Below are 20045 nucleotides of genomic sequence, written 5' to 3'. Positions count from 1 at the left end.
TAACTCAGTTTCTACTCTGAAAAATGTAAGTTTTATGCTTTCTTTCTTTGAAGCATTGCCTGGGTAAGTACAGCCTATCTAGTGACAGAAGGGGTGTAAAAGTATTACTGAAACCTTTTTTTAAGTTGCTGTTTTTGCTCATGACAGCCTGTTACTGTCAGATGCCTAACGTTTGGCTGTTCTTTTTCTGCCTGTAAATCTTGTAGCCCTAATACGAAAATGGTGAGATTCAAGAAAGGGGACAGTGTGGGTCTACGGCTTGCTGGTGGAAATGATGTAGGAATATTTATTGCTGGAATTCAAGAAGGCACCTCAGCTGACCAGGAGGGACTTCAGGAAGGAGATCAGATTCTCAAGGTATGAGTGTGTGTCCCTGAAATTCAAGCCTTTATGATTTTCTATTTACTTCTTAGTGGAAGTATAGAATAAATAATGTTCTCAGACAGTCAAGTTTTTGCTTGATGTGTAACTGTATGGTGAAGGGATCTTACTGAAATCAACTTATGAAGGAGAACTCAAACTATATATATATATATATATATATATATATATAGTTTATATATAGAGAGAGAGAATAGTTTATATATATGTATATATAAATTATGTATTAATTTATATAAAACTCTGTGGAAAGAATAGATAGGGGAAAGATTAAATTTTAAAAATGCCTCAAGATGGAAGAGAATTAGTTTTCTGTACACTCTTTCCTCCTAGTCTTGGAGTAGGAAAAAAAAATAAAGACAGTATATTTTTCTTTGTTTCATTTTTTGTCCATCTTATTTGGATAACAGCAACTGTTTTTCCAGTGTTTTCCAATGAATTATTTATTCTATTTTGTCCTTTTTCATTCTTGGTTGGTTTTATTGTTTGTTTGACTTAATAACCAAATACAGGGGGGAAAAAGGGAAGATAATATTTAATGCAGGATTAGGGAAGTACTCCTGCCCCAGTTCTTGGCACTGGTGAGGCCTCACCTTGAATACTGTGCTCAGTTTTGGGCACCTCAGTACAGAAAGGACATTGATGTGCTGGAGCAAGTCCAAAGAAGGGCAGCAAGGCTTGTGAAGGGCTTGGAGAACATGTTCTATAAGGAGCAACTGAAGGAACTGGGGCTGTTTGGTCTGGGGAGGAGGAGGCTGAGGGGAAACCATATTGTTCTCTTCCAATATCTGAAAGGTGCGTACAGCAAGAGTGGGGTTGGTCTCTTCTCACTGGTGACAGGACAAGGGGAAATGGCCTCAAGTTGCACCAGTGTACATTTAGGTTGGATATCAGGAAAAACTTCTTTACAGAAAGGGTAGTTAAGCACTGGAATAGGGTCCCCAGGGAGGGGGTTGAGTCACCGTCCTTGGACGTGTTTAAAAATCATTTGGATGTGGTGTTCAGGGACATGATTTAGCAGAGGGTTATTAGAGTTAGGGTAGTATGGTTTGGTTGTGGTTGGACTTGATGATCTTTAAGGTCTTTTCCAACCTGAGCAATTCTATGAAGATTTTATTATTAAGTTAAATGAAAAGCTTTGTGTATTCTTTTAAATTGTTGTTTTTCTCAGGTGTTATTTTTCTTTTCTGGTATGTAGGTGAACACTCAAGATTTCAGAGGCATTGTTCGGGAGGATGCTGTTTTATACCTATTAGAAATCCCCAAAGGTGATACAGTGACAATTTTGGCTCAAAGCAGATATGAAGGTGGGTGCTTTTAACAAAATGTGTATGTATCTATGAAGCTTTTGGAGGTTTCAGAAGGATGCTGTGATCTATTTTGCCAAGGAAACTACAGATAATTTCTCTCTTGCTTATTCTTGACAGCATTTTAGTTACGTTTTTAGTAGCATACAAGACAGCTGTCTTCCATCCCACAGGAATTATAGAGATACCTGTGTGAAATGCCTATCAGAACGTTTAACCACGTTTTTCATTATTAGCTAGTTGCATAATTTCTTGGTCCTGGTAGGATACCACTTGTTCCTTCTGCTTTTCTGCATGCAGCAGCTGGCCTGAGATCTGGTGTTTACATTCCTTTTCAGCTGTGCCATGGCAGTCCTAAGGTATTCACAGTCACCCAGCAGAAAGTGGGCAACTGATGACCAGTTAAGGAGCAAGCCTCTTGCTTTCCTGTCTGAAAACATAGCCTACTTTAATACCGATGTACCCTGTCTGCCTTTTGCTTTATGAGGATGCAAGTTCATGCTTCCATTTTGCTATAATGGCTATGCGTGCACAAATGCAGAACACTGTTGATAACTATAGGTGCAGGGTGTTGGTTATGGAAGCTGTTCTTTTGCATATTTCTGAGTGGAGTAGAAGAATTGAATGGAGTGAATGGAGTTAAATCCAGCTGGTGACTGATCACTGGTGGTATTCCTCAGTGGTCAGTAGTGGAGTTGGCCCTTTTTCATATCCTTATTGAATATCTGGTGAGGGAATTGATTGCGGCCTCAAGTTGCTCTAGGGAAGGTTCCAATTGAATATTGGGAAAATATTATTCTTAGAGTGGTGAGGAATATTTGAACAGGAGGTGGTGGATTAACTTCTCTTGGAGGTTTTCAGGAAGAGCGTAGACGTAACAGTGAGGAACATGGTTTTGTGGGCTTGGTGTTTGATGGGTTGATGGTTGTACTAGATGGTGTTATTAGTCTTTTCCAGCCTTAATGATATGTTTCTAATCTTAAAACTCTTATCTAGTACGACGGTTTAATCTTTCTTTCAAATGTAAAAAACTAAACGGAGTTCCTTTTTTAGTGTACAGAGACATCATGGCCTGTGGCAGAGGAGATTCATTCTTCATCAGAAGCCATTTTGAGTGTGAGAAAGAGTCACCACAGAGCTTAGCCTTCACCAGGGGGGAGATCTTTAGAGTAGTTGATACGCTGTATGATGGCAAACTGGGAAACTGGCTGGCTGTGAGAATTGGAAATGAACTTGAAAAGGGCCTAATTCCAAATAAGAGCAGGTAATCTGACATTCTCTTGTCCTATTCACTGTTTAAAAAAGGTGGGTTTTTTTCTTAGAGATTTTTGCTTCCTATGCCATGCTTTTCTTTCTTTCTTTTTTTCTGTCTTCCATACAAGAATGAAGAAATTCTGTCTTTACTGTCATAACAGTTGTTCCTGTCAAACTGTAGATTTTAGACCATGCTATCAAGTGAGAAGATAATGAAAAAAAGAATGGTTTTATCTACACACTGAGCTGGGCTTTTGCATTGCAGCCCTACAGCTCGTGAATCACCCAAGCATTGACCATTATGTTTTTCAATTTGTCTTGTACAAAATGGGTAGAGGGTTCTTTATTTGCTTGAGAATAGTTTTAAAAAAAAACAGACAAAAAAACAAAGCCCAGCAAGATCTCACTCCTACATGTGCAGGGATACTCTGATGACTAATTTCTTAGAAGACCTTCTAGTGCTTGAACTCTTTGTAAATTCTTGTGGAAAATATTTCAAGAATTTATTCCAAACCAATATTTCTTGGTAGCCATAGTAGTAACTTTTGTGTGAACTGTGGAACTAAACCACAGCAATGTTTGTTTGTTTTTTATTTTGCTTAAATTACGCTGCTCTAGTAAAAGTTAATGTGAGATAAAATGAAGCATCCATAATTCATGCACTGAAGAAGAGAATTAAAATTCATATGCAAAAATAATAAGGAAGATCTTTAGACTCTAGCCCTTAAGCTCTTGAATATTGTCATGATTTTATAGTGGGGTGAGAAAAAATATGCTCTTAGTTGCATTGTACACAAGTTCCTGAAATGTAGTTCATATTCATACATGGTTCCCCTGCTTCTTTTCTGGTTAGTACATTCTGTACTCTCTGGTAATTAATCTGTCCAAACCAGCCTTTATTTCTATACTGTAGTGACTTAACTTAAAATTTCTAATGAAGAAGAGAATAATAGCTGTAATTATTTAGGCCATCAGTTCTTGGTTGCTCTTTTTTCACAATCCCGTGCAGTTGCATCCTTTTATTTATGGCTGTATGAGTTATCAGTTTAAAACATGTGGGCTCATCCAGCAGTTTTGCAGCTTTGGCAAACTGGATCATCATGCTGATGCTAAGTTTGCTCCAAGGCAGAAAACTTGCATTTCTATCCTTTTCAACTTTACATTCATGGCTGCCTAACTGTTAAACTATCAATTGCAAATTCAAAACTCATTTATTTATCCAGTGAAGGACTTTTTGCTCATTTTTTACTAGATGCATACAAATAAGCACTTTGCTTTCTCTGACAGAGCTGAGCAGATGGCCAGTGTTCAAAATGCCCAGAAAGATGGCCCTAGTGACAGGGCAGACTTCTGGAGAACACGTGGCCAGCGATCTGGAGCGAAGAAGAATATGAGGAAGAGTCGTGAAGATCTGACAGCTATTGTATCAGTGAGCACAAAATTCCCAGCTTATGAACGAGTTCAGTTGCGTGAAGGTAAGTGAGACCACTGTAGCCAGCAGTCCATTTATTGCTGGCTCTTTTAGCGTCCAACTGTTTGTTCAGATAAATCAGTGATTTGGAACAACGTAGGCTTCAGTGTTAAATTTGAGGAACAGAAAAAGATAATATGTTTGTTTGTTTGTTTGTTTGTTTGTTTGTTTTTCCAGAATGCAAATTAACAACTTTAAAAAGAAAGCTTTCTAGGTTTTCTAAACTGCTCTTGTTCTCACTTGCCCCCAAATTACACATGCCAATTTCAGGTTTCAAAATGAGGAAAAAAAAAACAAGTAGGATTTTTTTCTTTGTTTCCTCAACTACTCTGTGGCTAGCTTGGGAAGTACAGTTCAAGTGATGAATCACCTTTTCTAGTATGCTTGCAAGCACCACTTACCAGTATCTTGACAGCAAGTAAAACCTAAGTATATTCCGTAGGCTGTTGAAACTAATTTGGGGTTGATATTGTCTGTCCCTGTGATTCCAAATTAACTATAAAAAAAATCAGCTGTATTGCTCGTGATGTTGAGTAATGCTTCCTGGACATTTGCATGCACTAGTACCGTTGGAAAAAAATAAAAAATAATAAAAAAAAAAAACAAGAAAAAAACTGTAAAATGTATTTTAAAGAAACTTACCAGTGGAGGCTGAGAAATAGAACAGCATTCATCCACTTGCAAGGACTATACTAGCACTTCTTTTGACATCGATGTAACAGAATTTTGGATTTGTTTTGCTTCTTCAGGCTCCCCTGCAGCTGATTTAGCATTTGTAGTTTTAGTCTCAGTCATCCCTCTGGGTCAAGGGTTATGTTATTTTGTGGATGGAAAGACTGCTGAAGATGCACCATGCATTTTCAGAATGTAGAATTTTCTCAACCCATCACAATTATGAGGAATAAGAAAGTTAAGCTAAAATACTTTTATGCTTCCTCAGCTGATGAAGTTTTATTTGAGTTTTACTGTTGCACCAACTTTCAAGAAATTAAATTTCTGAAGTGTTTTTCATGGAATCTTTAACATATTGCTAACTTTGCAAAGTAAATGAGGATATTTTGTACTACTTCACATAAATATGTAAAAGCAATCTAACTGGGCTTACCTTTTTCTCCAACTATATTTTTGCAGCTGGTTTTAAGAGACCTGTTGTGATATTTGGCCCTATTGCAGATGTTGCTATGGAGAAGTTGTCAAATGACTTGCCTCACCTGTATCAGACTGCAAGTAAGTTGTCCCCGTAGCTTCCTTATCATCTTTAGCTGAAAAAAAAAATGGGTAACTCGATCTCATACCTTTCCAGATAGTTAAGCTAAAATGTTTTCTTTGCAGAGACAGAACCCAGAGATGCAGGTTCAGAGAAGGCAACTGGGGTAGTGCGCTTGAACACTGTGAGGCAAATCATTGAGCAGGTAGAGTATTTTGCTGTGAGGACTGCTTACTCTTAAAGACATATTATTCATTTTGTTTGCTCTTAAAACTTGAGAGTTCTCCTGTCTTCACTGGATCTATTTCTCTCATAATCAGACTAGTCTAATGGTAGGGCTGTTTTGAATGTATTTAAGATCAATTTTTGTAATTTTGATAGCTGTTCTCCAAATGAGAATGTGAACCTGATACTATAAATTAAATTTTGCTATATTAGTCCATTCTGGATTGAAGCAGAGGGGCATCTACATTGTACAGTTTGCATCCTGAATTTGCCAGTGTATTTTTTCTGTCATGCAGTGCTCTACACACTGCAACTGCCATCAGAAATCCAATACTTTAGTTTCCTTCGCAGTTACCTTTGTGTGAACTGACTGAGAAGGATTTGTGATAGCTGTGATAGCTACTGAGGCTGCACTGACTCTTTTTGTAATACTCTTTGGGGATAAAGTAAATAGGTTGTAATCAAAGCACCTAAAAAAGTAGGCTAAAGGATGTATTCTGCTGCTTATTATCCTGAGCCCAATGAAGGTAGTGCCAGAGGGGTTAAAATGAGACACGCAAGACTCGGGCCCCATTGCAGCACGTCTCATTCATCTTAACACTAGAGGTAACAGAGAAGTAATATACTGAAGGAAAAAGGACTTTCCTCAGCTAATAAGTATAGATAAAATTCTACAGTTAGCACCAAGAATAGTTGGGTTAGTGGAAGCCGTGGTATGCTCAGGTAGAGAGAAAAGCCAGTTAAATTCAATATAGTAACTGTATTTAACTTAACATGAGTTAGTCAATTAAAATAAGAATGTGGAGACAGTCAGGCAAAAGCTGTTTGGAAAAATGGAGCTGAAGAGAAAATGTTGTCTGCTATGGCTTCTGAATGCAATATAACTGTAGAGAAAAAATCCAGCAAGTTAGGCATCCTAGATTTCCCAGGATAAGATGTTCCAAACCCTGTCCTTTAGTCCGTACAGGCAGAACAATGATTGCACTTTCTTGTTAACAGGATAAACATGCTCTTTTGGATGTGACTCCTAAAGCAGTGGATCTGCTAAATTACACCCAGTGGTTTCCCATTGTAGTCTTCTTTAACCCAGACAGCAAGCAGGGTGTGAAAACAATGAGACAAAGGCTCTGTTCCACATCTAACAAGAGCTCAAGGAAGCTGTATGAGCAAGCAAGCAAGCTGAAGAAAACTTGTTCCCACCTCTTTACAGGTAAGGAAGAATGTGCATCAAACCTGTTTATCAGTGAATGTAACTGTGTCTTCAGACATCCACTTACTGCTCTGCGTATCAACACACTATGCAGGCTGGAACTAGGAGTGTGAAAGTATGATCATGAGCAATCTCTGACTTCCTTGCAAAATTCCTTGCTTTGCCAAGTTACAATTCAAAAAGATCTGACAATCAGGATACTGTCTTTCCAAGGCAATGAGTATATGAGTTAATAATCTTAGGATGTAGACAAACAAAAAGTACTAAATGTTTGTGATTTAAGTGAAAAGTCTGTTTAACACTCTCACATAAATGATCACATTGCATTTGCTGTGTATAAATACTTTCTCCTTAATTTTGTATAGCCACCATCAATCTGAATTCAGCTAATGACAGCTGGTATGGTAGTCTGAAGGATACAATTCAGCAACAGCAAGGTGAAGCAGTTTGGGTGTCAGAAGGAAAGGTAAGCAGTCAGTCCATAATAATCTGTACAGGTGTCTCAAGATAATCTCTTGCCGGGGAAAATGTTCAAATTTTTGTTAGCTCACAATTAGACAAGCAGTCAGTTGATGTCTGTCTTGGTAACAGAAAATTACCTCTTTTTCTGTTATACTTTGGAACTTCAATAATTAATGCTGTGGCTAGAGGAGAGCGGTGAGGAGGAGTAAACTTCACAGGGTTTTCCTTTATGATTCTTCATTAGAATTTATTTCAGTTCTGCAAAATCAAATTCTTAAGTAGCTGTTTAGCACGATGTTGTGACCTCTCTGAGCTCTAATTCTTATTAGTCTTTTTTCCTTAATTCTTAATAACTTTTCTGCAGGTAGATGGTATGGAAGATGATGCAGATGATCGCATGTCTTACCTTACTGCCATGGGTGCTGACTATTTGAGTTGTGACAGTCGGTTGATCAGCGACTTAGAAGATACAGATGGAGAGGGAGGTGCATACACTGATAATGAACTTGATGAAACTTTGGATGAACCAAGAATTTCATCTGTTGGCCGGTCCTCTGAACCTGTACATCATGAGGAGGTGAGATGCCTAAATTTTCAATAAGTCTTCATGAAAGCCTTGTTTATGTGGCCTAGAAATAACACAATATATATGTATATATTCTCTTGTACTTTCTTTGAGGTTACTTATGACAGTGTCTCAGAAGTATCTTCTATAGGGCAAAAGTAAGAATACCCCTGCAGCTCTGCTTAGTTCTGCAGGTTTCTGCTGATGTCTCATCACCTTAAACTTGTCAATGCTATCTGCAGTGATTATGATCAGGTTGCTGACAGTCCTAACTTTTGGTTATTGTTCCCAAGATAGTAAACATGAGAGAGACAAAAAATGGTTGAATTACTGGATACTGCAGTTTTTTGTTTTGCTTTGTTTTTTAATCTCTTACTTTCTTTTACAGAATATAAAGAAATTTAGCTCAGAACAAAGAACTCCATTGAGGAAAGCTGGTAGCAGGGAGATCCTTAGAGAACCTAGTCCACCTCCAGCATTCAAGCCTGAACCACCTAAGGTAAACTTGTAGAAACAGAATACTAAGTTCTTCATTCAGGAGAACTTTTCAGGGTGGCACATTAGGAAAAACAATAGGGATGATATAAGACAAGAAAACAAGGAAAGTGTGGAGAGAGAATGAATTAGGAGCTTGCAAAGCCCAGCAGAAAGAAAAGGGATTACAGTTGTCTTCAAATTTGTGAGAGCTCTGTGTGGAGAAAGAAGTGATACTGCTTTTTTGTGTCTGCTAATTAATTGAAGGCACTTTTTGAAAGCAGCAGGAACAAATCTAAGCTAATCATCAAGAACAGTATATCTGATAAGCCATTGCTGTGGGATGCAAAAACAGAATCTACCACCCCTGTTATTAGTTTCCATTACTAGAAATCACTGTTAACTAGCTATTCAAACCTCACTGAAAACCTCGCATCAAACAGGAAAAAAAAAGATGATGCTTGGAAACCAAATTCTACTATTACAGTTTCTGAATTCCACTGACTTTAGAGTCCTTTCTGCATGGGACTGGATGCCCTCACAGTCTTCATTCCATGTACAAATATATTCCAGATGCATCCAAGTACCCTTTAGCAGTGGAGGTAGGGCTGAGTAGGATGCAAATAATGAAAATAGCAGTGGAAGAGAATATAGGCATTAAGATGAACACTTTTAAAATCCAGGTAATAATATTTTGTATTAGATAATGTGGACGAATCATCTGGGTGCTCAGTATTCTCTGTGTTCTCTCTTGGAATGTCTTGTAGTTACGGTAATCTTCAAAGATTTGTACCAATAAATCTATACATACTACTCTTCTGTGAGTTGATGTGTAGCATATGGATGTATGGCTACCCAAATTATCCAAACATTCATGTCCTACCAAGATTTTCTTTGAATGAGGAGCAATACTACTAAATACAAGGGCAAAATGATGAAGTTCAGATTAGTCTTCATTTCAGATAATAATATGAAACTGCAATTATAAACTTATTATTAACACTTCTAGGGGAAGTTACAAAACAAAGAGGATCTTTATGACTTTCCTAAGAACTATGACTCCAAACCAAGTAACATCCATGTCAGCAGTGAGACTTCAACTGCATCAGCCAAAGCAGCACCACCACCTGTTTCTGTGAAACCTACTTTTGGGCGTCCCATCCTGAGAAATACTCAGCCAGCAGTCCCAAGTGCAGAAGAAGAAGAAGAGGGAAAGCTGGAAGAGGAAGGAAGTGAACAAGAAAATACTCCAAAATCTGTACTGAGGAAAGTAAAAATATTTGAGGAGATGGATCATAAGGCAAGGATGCAAAGAATGCAAGAGTTGCAGGAGGCCCAGAATGCCAGGGTATGAAGAAATTTAGTTGTTTCAAATGTAGCTGTGACATGCTATGTCTATTATCTAGGGTTCCCTCGTGGATAGACTTAAAATGAACAGTTATTTTCTCCAATTTTATTTTAAAGATTGAAATAGCCCAGAAGCATCCAGATATTTATGCTGTCCCTGTCAAAACACAGAAGTCAGACCAGAACTGGCCCCAGCCGATGAGGTAAGTGGAGCAAATCCGAACACAGAGCTCCAGCTTGCTGGAAATATGATGCCTCTCTCCTGATAAGACTTACCATACCAGTGTTGATGGTGGTAAAATGGGCTAGAAGTGGCTTCATTGTCTCTATGTGGTGCTTTGTGTTGTGTGTGACCATAAAGTCAGTAAAGTACTATTGTTTTCAGGTTCTCTGAATGGAAGTAAACATTATCTTTCTTTCCCCCTGTCTGACTGATAGCTGCCGAGCTCCAGAACCCCAGAAACCTCCTGCCAGACCTTACCTGGAGGATCGTGGTAGCTGTGGCAGTGATGGAGAGGATGAGGAAGAGTACCGTCGGCAGCTATCAGACCACTCCAAGAAAGGCTATTACGGACAGCCATCCAGATACAGAGATACAGAACTGTAGGCTTGCTGATCCATGCAAGCAGAATGCTGCTTGGAGGTTCTCTTTCTTCCCAGCCAAAGCGGATCAGAGCGAGTCTTGTGAAGCTGTATTGTTTGTTGGGGATAATTAGTAGGTGTGCTGCACAACTTAGACATATCCATAGGCTGAAACTGGAAGACTTTGTTTTTTGGGGATATACTATTTTGTTAGCATCTAAGAAAAGAAATCACTGTCGCCTGAACACTGTTGCCTGTTTTGAGAGGACCAAATCCTGTTTAAAATTTTGCGTTAATTGTTGTTACTTTCATACTTTAACCAGAAAACCTTTTTTTCCCCTTTTATTAACGCTGCCAATTTGGGCTGTTCTATGAAAGTGTGATCTAGGAGATAAACATCTCGATGCAACAGAACTAAACTGAAACGTATTTAAAAACAGTAAGTGCCTTTAACGAGAAGCATTTCTGATTCTTTGTTTGGACATCTGATATGTGTGTAAAGCCATAACACACTAACGGGGGGACGGACTTTCGCCTAACTTTTTTTATCAGATTCCTGGCAACAGTTTACCTTGCATGCTGTTTGTCAGAGCTCATACATGCACATGCAGTACTTCAAAAGTACTGACTGTACAGCTGGCCAGGTTGGTTGGAAAAGACCAGGTTGTGCTAAAGCAGATATAATGGTGTAGAAATTCAGTTGTGTATCAAAATTTCCACAGCCACAAGTAATAAACGATAGATTCTAGACAAATGTTGCGTTTCCTTTTTTTCTACTGAGCAGCATTAGGCTGCTGGAGCCTGACTTCCATGAATGTACTCACAGCAGTATGTTGCTCCAGGCCTCATCTCCTGCTCTTCAGTAGACTGGAAAGCATCACTGCTGGTGTTACCGTAGCAGTGTTCTGAAGCCTCGTATTGATGTATCTGAATTGGTTCTCCTTTAAAAGAAAACAAACGTAGAACTGCGGACTGCCAGTAAGACACATTTAGTGTATTGCCTTCTGCCTTTCCTTGCCAAAGTGAAGGTACTCCTCAGATGAGAAAACATGGGCTGCGCACCATGGTTCACTTTCATTGAGCCTCTTTGCTCAACTAGAGAGAATCTGTCATCATCCAAAGATGTTTTGTTCCAGCTGTATGTGTTTAGGTGTGGGTTCCTCTAAACTTCTACACCGTAACTCTGTCTTTGCAATGGTTACATACTGCATACATTAGATTTCAGCTTATAGGTTGGTTGTGTGTAAGGAAGCTGAAGCGAGAGTGATGGTCATCAGTTCATCAGGCTGGTTTTTGCTCCACCTAGGATCCTCACTTCGTTCTGTTCACGGGCAGTTACAGCTTGGTGAGTATAGAAGATGTGGAGCTGCTGGAGTGGGTTCAGAGACCGGGAAGACGATCAGAAGGTGGAGCACCTGTCCTAGGAAGGGAAGCTGAGGGAGCTGGTCCTGTGCAGCCTGGAGAAGGAGTGGCTGTGGGGAGACCTTATTGTGACCTTCCAGAACTTCAGGGGAGCTTATACACAGGAGGGAGACTGACTTTTTACACAGTCTGATGGTGATAAGACAAAGGAGAATGGTTTTAAACTAAAAGAGGGGAGACTTAAGATAGACGTGAAGAGGAAGTTCTTTACGTTGAAGGTGGTGAGGCACTGGTACAGGCCGCCCAGAGAAGCTATGGCTGCCCCATTCCTGGAGGCATTCGAGGCCAGGTTGGATGGGGCCCTGGGCAGCCTGAACTGCCCACACACTACCTCTAACTTAAAATAAAATAATAATATAAAAAATCCAATGATTTTAGAAGCCAATTACCTTTCTTCACTTCTGCTGACATGTGAAGAGTAACACCAAGCAGCAAAGATACATGGTTAGAATGATTTATGTTATGAAACTTCTCTTTTTTTCCTGAAAGAAATAGATACTGACTGTTGTAAAGCTGCCACAAAATCAATCAATGATTCCTTCTTTCCAAAGGAAAATGGAGAGTGATTAGAGTGAGTTTGAAAATGAAGAAATCAGTGTCTGTGCACTTTTGATTAGTAGGATTAGTAGGCTTAGATTTTCATGTCAGTTGAAACAATTATGACATATAAAAATGTGTTGAAGAGCTACCAACAGAAATAAGATTCTGCATGCTGAACTGAAAATACGTTGTAGTGAAGTAAAATCAGAAGTAAAGTACAGAGGAAAGAAAAGGATCCACATAAATGTCAGCGAGTGCCTATGTTTAAAAGGGTTAGTAGCATGATTCACACTCACTACTATTATGGTGTTTTACTTTTTCACTGCAGGTCGCACATTTGATTACAGTGCAAAGCATTGTAAAATGTTAAGAAATGCAGTTTCAGCTCTGAGCAGGTAGCAGCAGCAGAGGACAACGAGGTCGTTCAAAAACCCGCAGTTCTCTTTAAGTAATGGAGCAACTAAAGTTTAAGTGCTTATCATCTTCCTGCACTGATCTAATTTTACAAATTTAGAGACAGCAACAGTTCCAAGGGGAAATGAAATACAGTTTTGCTCATAGTGAATTAGCAGCTTTTTATGAATTTATAGCAAATACTACCAAGCAGTAGAGGACATAAATACATGAACATTGCCAAAGGGTACTGAGAAATTAAGTATGTTTTCCCATGAGGAATCTGGCACTAGATCAGCACCACTGCATTAGCAAAAAGTCACGCTGAGGGTTTGGTGTACAAGACCTCTTGAAAGACTAGCTCCACTCCTACTTCACTACAACAAAACTAGGATTCACAACGAAGAAAGTCACCAGCTCTTTCGATAACAGTTTCTGCATGGGTTAGGTGATTGGTCTAGACTGCAGACAGAGGTATTTCTCCTGTCTCTTTGGGAGACAGCAGAAAAGAGTGGAGAGAATGGAAATAGCACAGTCAGATTTCTGCATTGTTTATGTTTTTGCATTATAAGATGCCTGAAGCAATGTGCTTTGTTAGTTTGCTTCTTCCATGTTCATTTCTTTTCAGACAGGACTTCTCTGGCATGTCCTTTGGAACTTCAGTTAGAGCTGTTCAGCTCTAAGGAGTACCGCCCAAGGTATGTGTTAATCCTGTTTTACAGATCAAATCCACTAAAAATCATACATGCTCAGCCCCACCGTCTATGTTTTATTGTGAATATATAGTCCCAGTTTGTTAAAACATGAAGCAAAACAAAACCCCTCATATTAATCCATCAAATGTAATACTTGCTTATTATTTTTCCTCAAGGAGCTTTACGAAACAGACAGCAGTATCACGTTTTTACATGTGAGAACTTTATTTTTACAAGTTTATTTAACAAGACCAGTAATAGGATCAGAACTTGAACTCAAGTCTCTCAAGTCTTGCACTGGTCCCTTCCCATGGATACAACTGCCAAGAATATGCAGCATGTATTGAAACGACTGATATGAAATGCTTGAATTGTTCTTTCAAAACATAAGAATTTGTCTCAGCTTAACTAATATTTCTCAAGAGATCAGGAAATGTTGGTTCTTTTCATTTTAGAACATACATGCTCAATAAAGAGTCACTTGTAAGAGTTGTGCTGGCATTTGAAAACTTTAAACACCACGTAAACAAGAAAAAAAAAAAAAAGATGCACGAATAAAGCTTTTATTTCTCTGGAAATGAAATGTCTTCTAAAAACCCACCATTAGCTAAAATGGCACATGGTGGCACAAGGAAGTACAGCCAAGGCAGTAACAGAGCGTGAGAAATGAGGGCCACTCACAGCTACACAGCTACCTGATGGCTTATAAGACTTTTCAGATATTGTGCTTAGTGTCATCTATCACCTCCATACAGTGGGCTGCTTTTGCATTTCATGGTGATTTGGAATTCATCGTGTCTTACGGTTTTATTTCATTTTTTGGAAGTATTCTTTTCAACAAGGAATAAAAGAAAACATCCCTGAAAGCACTGGTCAACTATATTTAAGAAAATTGTACATATTTTCTTATGTACATACACTTTATAACGTGACTCACTGATTTCTATTTCAGCATCAGGAATGGAAGCAGAATGCTAAACTACAGTTGCACATTCCTACGTATCAGTAGCTCTTTCAAGTCAATCATCAAACTATTTAAGTTGGTTTGTAGCATTTGAAGTAATAGTTTTACCCTCAGAAAATGATACCAGTTTGAGGTTGCTAAAAAATTTCCCTATGAAATTTTATTTTAGATTAGGCATTTATGACATGGACGTAGAAGATCTTTCCATATACCAGCAAAATACCAGGCCATCCTGTAATTTACCTCCTAGGCTGTTCATTAGAAGCAGCCTGTCCCATCTCCACTGATTCAGTGCTCAAGGACATACCTGCACGCTTATACTCTTAACAAAGTTAGTAGATAAATTACACAACAACCATATGTCCATATAATTTTGCTAGCCAAAACGAAATGAAATCTGGGCACTGTATTTGACAGTCACAGGAGGAAATTGAAGCCAGGTGTCTCTCATGGCAGAGAATTACTGCTTTTGGGTCATCGCTTCACTGCAGGTAGTTAAGTTTGATAGAAACAATAGCAGTTTTCTGCAGATGAGGGGTACATTTTTCTTAAATCATTAGTTCCATGCAGAATTTTTCATCTCTCTCCTACTTGCACAGTGTCATCCTTTTCTGGAGCAGTGGTAACCGCTCTATCCTGCAAGTAGCCTGTACTGCCCTTCTGCTTTTGTTACTGTTAAGCAGAAAAGACATCCTAACACTAAGAATGCTTTTTTGAGAACACTCTTGATCATGTTTGCCACTCAATATTTAAGCAAGAGGAGCGAGAAGAGAGATGGTTGTGTCAGCACTCACTTTCCTTACACATGAGTATTCCAGCAGCATCCCAAGACCAATTTTGAAACTATATAAAGAAACAATATGAAATGCTAACTCTTACCCAGGTAAAACTCATCAGGGCTGTTGGTAATGCAGCTGTTGATTACTTCATTCAGGCAGTAGTCAGATTTACAGGTCATGCACAGATATCACCATGGCCACAGACAAAGGTTTCAAACCTGGATGAACATCTTTTGCAGTTTCTTGATGCTGAAAAGAGGAATGCATGTGGGTAGCAGACAGCCTGCCCTGGGCATAATTGGCAGAGCTTTGGTAGTGCACAAGGGACTGCAGGAGTGACTTGTCCAGGAGATGGTCAGGGGTCACCCTGTGCTGGTCATAGCTGGGTCCAGCTATCCCCAAAACAGCCCAAAATGTAGCAAACTACAAAAAATAATATGGTGCCTCTGAGAAGTATATTTAAGAAAGGGCTGTAGCTACTATGGGAAAGAGATGTCAAGGAAAAGAGAAGAGCCTCAGGAAAGGGCAAGAGAGAGGCGAGTAAGTTCCTGAGCAGGGGCAAAGCAAAGAGATGTCTGAGACAGGCTGGAGGAAAGAGGCACCAGAGCCACTAACAGGGCAGAGCCATCTGAGCAGGGCAGCACAGAAGACAAAGGAGGTGATACACTCCTAAGGGTGCCGCAGTCTGTGCAAGAGCATCCAAGTAGAAAAAGGCAAAGCACACCCGTAGACTGACCTCAGCCTCCCACACTTCTATTGTGTCATCCAAGGGAAGTAATGCAGCATTCAGCAATGGGATGGGAGACCAGTAGGTGTACTCAGAAGTATCGAGGGTGAAGCTGATGTGTGTTTCCTAACTTTCTATTTAATTGATTCTTTCTCTCTCATTGTCAGAATCAGTAATTAGAAGCTTCTTAATTGGCCATGAATTAAATTAAGTAAAATCCTATCTTGCCTGTGACATTACTAATGTAACTAAAATTAGTACAGTCCAACAAGCCTGTGAGGAATAACCTCACAGAGAGCTACACAAATGGTTACAATGTGATGGCAGTTTGGACCTGTTCCATTGTGCAGACAAACCACTGACACACGCTCCTGCAAAAAGAATAGTTAGTGTAATCCTTCCAATTTTGCTAAACTATGGTTTGGGGCATCACCCGGGGCCACCAATACACTAACATAACAAAAGGGAAGGCATTATGGGAAACCTCATAAATAGACTGTGTAGGCGGTATGCAGAGAACTAACTTACTTCTGAGATGCAAGACAAATAGCTGACTGGACTCCAAGCTCAGGGGCTAGAAACAGCTTTTGTTCTACTTTTAAAACTGGAAGTCCAGTTATGGACCATGCTAACACATCTTACCCAATGATCTTGCAAATAGTTCTGTGGGGAACAAGTTATTGTACTACAATATAATTAACTTTACCTTCAAGTTTTATAAGCATCCACAGTGATTTCCAGACATTTTCTGAAGCAGAACCTGAACGCTTTAAGAGCGATTTCTGCTTTCCTCAGTTACAGTGATACATACACCCCAAGTAAGACTAAAATAACACTGGTAAGTTCTTGAGATGCAGTCTGGATATTATGAACTTTCACATCAGTTGTATTCCATCAGAATATGCAACTAAACTACTGAAAAAAGCTTCTATAGGAAAAAGTGGCATGTATGTATCAAGAGACAAAACAATTACCTGAATTAACAATACAGGGCAGAATTTAACTCCCACTGACTGAATTTTGTCTTTCCTTTTTACTGAACAGTTTTGTGGGTCATGGGAACACTCTACATAGTGGGCTATCAAAAGAAAGCCAACAAAACCAAATCAGTGCTAACTATGTGATAACTCAAGCTTGGCATTTTCTGTGACCTTTCTATGGCTGCCTTAAGTCCCTGAGGTCCAGCCTGTTATCAGAAACTCAGTATTTGCAGGTGACTGTGATGTTGTTTCTGGCTTTCCTGTAGCAATGTCATTTCAGAGAATCTGAATTTGCTTTTAAATGCTGAAAATCCACAGACCACTTTCTCACTTATTAAACGATGCAAGAAGCCTCAGAAACTTTTAAAAGGAAGTCTCAGTTTTGTCTGTGAGCAGTATGTCCACTTATTAAAACAGAATCCAATTGAAATAAAATTTCCACTGTCTTGAAAAGCCGGTGGAGCTCTTTTTCCCTGCATGTTTTAATAGCTTTGAGTAAGCAGAGGCCTCTGGATTTCAGTGCTGATTTGATTTCAGATTATTTATCATTTGTTAAACATTTGGACGGTATGGCAAAACAAAGCCAAGTTGTTTCAAGTCAGGTATTTTGTATCTTGAAAGACTGACCACATTCCAGTTCATTGATCCATATTTCTCAATCCGTTGTTTTTTTGTTTTTGTTTAGTTTTGTTCAGATTCTGACAGTTTGGTGAAATAAAAGCGTCCTTGAAAATAAGAAGTATGTAACATTTACTCTGAATGGTTTTGGTTTTCTAATTTAGACACTGACTACAGCAAAGGATATCAAGTACGAAAAGAAATTAAAGAGCTGGCTGCACAAATCTTGTATTCTGAAGCCCACAGTATTATTCATCTCAACACTTATAAGGGTGCTGTTGCTTTTTCTTAGCTGAGCACAACTGGGCTGACAGACAGGATCTTATTGGATCTTCTGCATTGAACCCCATTCCCTGCAATTAAATAAGGTTGGCATGCCTCCAGCATGTGTATGTGACCTACAGAAATAATACAGCAAATTTAACACTGCTTAAAGGAGTGAAACTCCATTGTGTTTTCACAGTAGTTGTGTACGGTCATGTGTCAAAGAGCGCAAGCACAAATGAAATGGAGGAAACGCTGCCCAAGACTCCATCAAAGACAAATCACAAATTGTACCTCTTACCTACCACAAAACCCAGTAAAATAAGACAATGAAAAACACCCATTATTTGTCTACAGCGTCAAATGTGGGCAGAAGGAAAACAACATGTATGGTCCACTCCAATACCAAACTCTACTCCATGGATAACAACACAGATTCAATCTCCCAAGGTAGTCAAAAGCGGTCAAAGAAAGATACATCTGTAATATCATATAAATTGTCAGTGCCCTGTAGAATGCTGAAACAACATTCCATAGTTTGGATATCTGGATGCTCCAGGGAATGTGAATGCTGAACATTTTTCCCCTTAAACTCCATTGTCAGGCTGTGAAGGAGCTGTGTGCTTTCTGCATTATGTTTTACCATAAAAACCTTCTGAAATGAAAGAGCCAACATCTATCCTTTAAAACTTGGCTGACCAAAATGAAGCCACATATGGATAGAACTGTTTGAATGCTGGATTCCAAACTCAGGAGTGAGTAAGGAGAAATGGGTCAGCTTTTTGTTCTGTTTTTTCAATCACTTTGAAGGCAAATTAGTCCTCTATGAGTAACCCCCATTTTGCTACAGGGAAAGAAAAAAGAAAAGATGAAGTTATCCCAAATTATTTTCTTTAACTCCTCCACCAAATAGCTGTAGTGCTGAAATTCAGAGACCCACATCTTACAAAACACATCATTCATACAAAAGTTTTAGTGCCAACAAACTGTCTTCAGTTGGGAGTGAAGGGGCTTTGTGAAAGTACCTGAAACTTAGCAAAAGGGGTGTAATATATAGATAAAATTAAAACTAGCTAAATGCAATTATTAGTTGTGTAGTCATACAGTATTTCTAAGAAATGGCTATATGCATGTGCAGAATACCAGGATTGACTTATTTTATAGAGAGGCTTTGGGAATTAAAGAGAAAATGGTAGTAATGTTGGAGGAATCTTGGAGGATCATTGTAGAGCAGTGGGAATGGTAACTGCTATATCTCCATGTGGGGTGACTTTGCAAAACAGCAGAAAACAGGCAGTTCAAGGCTGAACTCTGCAGTTGCTGAGCAATTTTTACAGAAACCTCATTTGTTAAAAATTATACATCACTTTCATTTTCTGTATGAAGTAATCTGAACCAAGAAGTGCTCATTAATGGACGGTGTAGCACCTGTGAGTCCTGAATTTTTTGGAGTGTAGAACTGATCCACTGGCTGATGAATCTGCTGTACTGCTTTAATTCAGGTGCTAATGCTGTGCCTTTGCCACCCTCTCTATGGTTTCTTCTTGGAACCTTCTCATGCTGTCTCATTGCCATGGCATGGCTCCCAGTACAGCTTGCAAGACACAGGCCCTTGGCACAGCACTGTCTGCGAGCTTCCAATGGGCCACTGAGGACTTTATCACCTCTACATCAAAGACAGGGTGAAAAATCTCACCGATTTTTGAGACATTCCTGTGTCACGGAAAGCTAGTGGTAGGTCCAAAGGAACACAGGTGCAAAAGTCCACCTACTGCTTGCTCTGAATGGAAGATCTCAGGTGGAGTTTGTAATACCAACCACGTGAGGTGTGTAAAGCTGTGGTAGACAGAGCTCCCCATATGAACAACAGACATCTACTGGAAGGACACTTGGGCTGAGAATGACAATAATGCTGAGAATGTTTCACGTCCCTCCCCAGAAGTGTTTTTCTACTTCCCTTTGGCTCGGTTCATTACTTCATTGTGAGGCTGCACTCAGCCAGGCACAGCTGATGAATCCACAACAAATGCTGTTTCACAAACACAGCAGAAGCAGGAAGCAATGTAGTGTGCCTGGTGTGCGGGTGGGTGTTTGCTGGAGTTGGCTTTGCAGATGATACAGAAATCATCACTCTAACTTGCAGCATCACATATATTGTGTCTGCGAAATGGGATGACC

The 20045-nt window shown here is 39.3% G+C and overlaps 1 protein-coding gene across 8 annotated transcripts in view; it reads left to right on the top strand.

Annotated features, from left to right (window-relative positions):
- Window positions 1–11239, top strand: part of TJP2 (tight junction protein 2) — a 70738-nt gene extending 59499 nt beyond the window's left edge. For all 8 annotated transcript variants that reach the window (XM_085528247.1, XM_085528246.1, XM_085528243.1 and 5 more), the window contains 13 exons: window positions 207–357; window positions 1580–1688; window positions 2742–2952; window positions 4230–4417; window positions 5545–5640; window positions 5746–5825; window positions 6845–7055; window positions 7421–7521; window positions 7882–8094; window positions 8471–8581; window positions 9566–9904; window positions 10021–10106; window positions 10342–11239. In XM_085528247.1, coding sequence (XP_085384373.1) covers window positions 207–357; window positions 1580–1688; window positions 2742–2952; window positions 4230–4417; window positions 5545–5640; window positions 5746–5825; window positions 6845–7055; window positions 7421–7521; window positions 7882–8094; window positions 8471–8581; window positions 9566–9904; window positions 10021–10106; window positions 10342–10510 — 2065 coding nt within the window. In that variant the 3' untranslated portion in view covers window positions 10511–11239. The remainder of the gene's footprint in view (window positions 1–206; window positions 358–1579; window positions 1689–2741; window positions 2953–4229; window positions 4418–5544; window positions 5641–5745; window positions 5826–6844; window positions 7056–7420; window positions 7522–7881; window positions 8095–8470; window positions 8582–9565; window positions 9905–10020; window positions 10107–10341) is intronic.
- Window positions 11240–20045: the final 8806 nt, after the last annotated feature.

Source organism: Coturnix japonica, chromosome Z (genome assembly GCF_054131305.1).
Source record: "Coturnix japonica strain WE chromosome Z, WE-NBRP24, whole genome shotgun sequence".
NCBI classification, from domain to species: Eukaryota; Metazoa; Chordata; class Aves; order Galliformes; family Phasianidae; genus Coturnix; species Coturnix japonica.
Note: the sequence above shows the minus strand (reverse complement) of the source record. Positions and strands in the feature narration are given on the sequence as shown.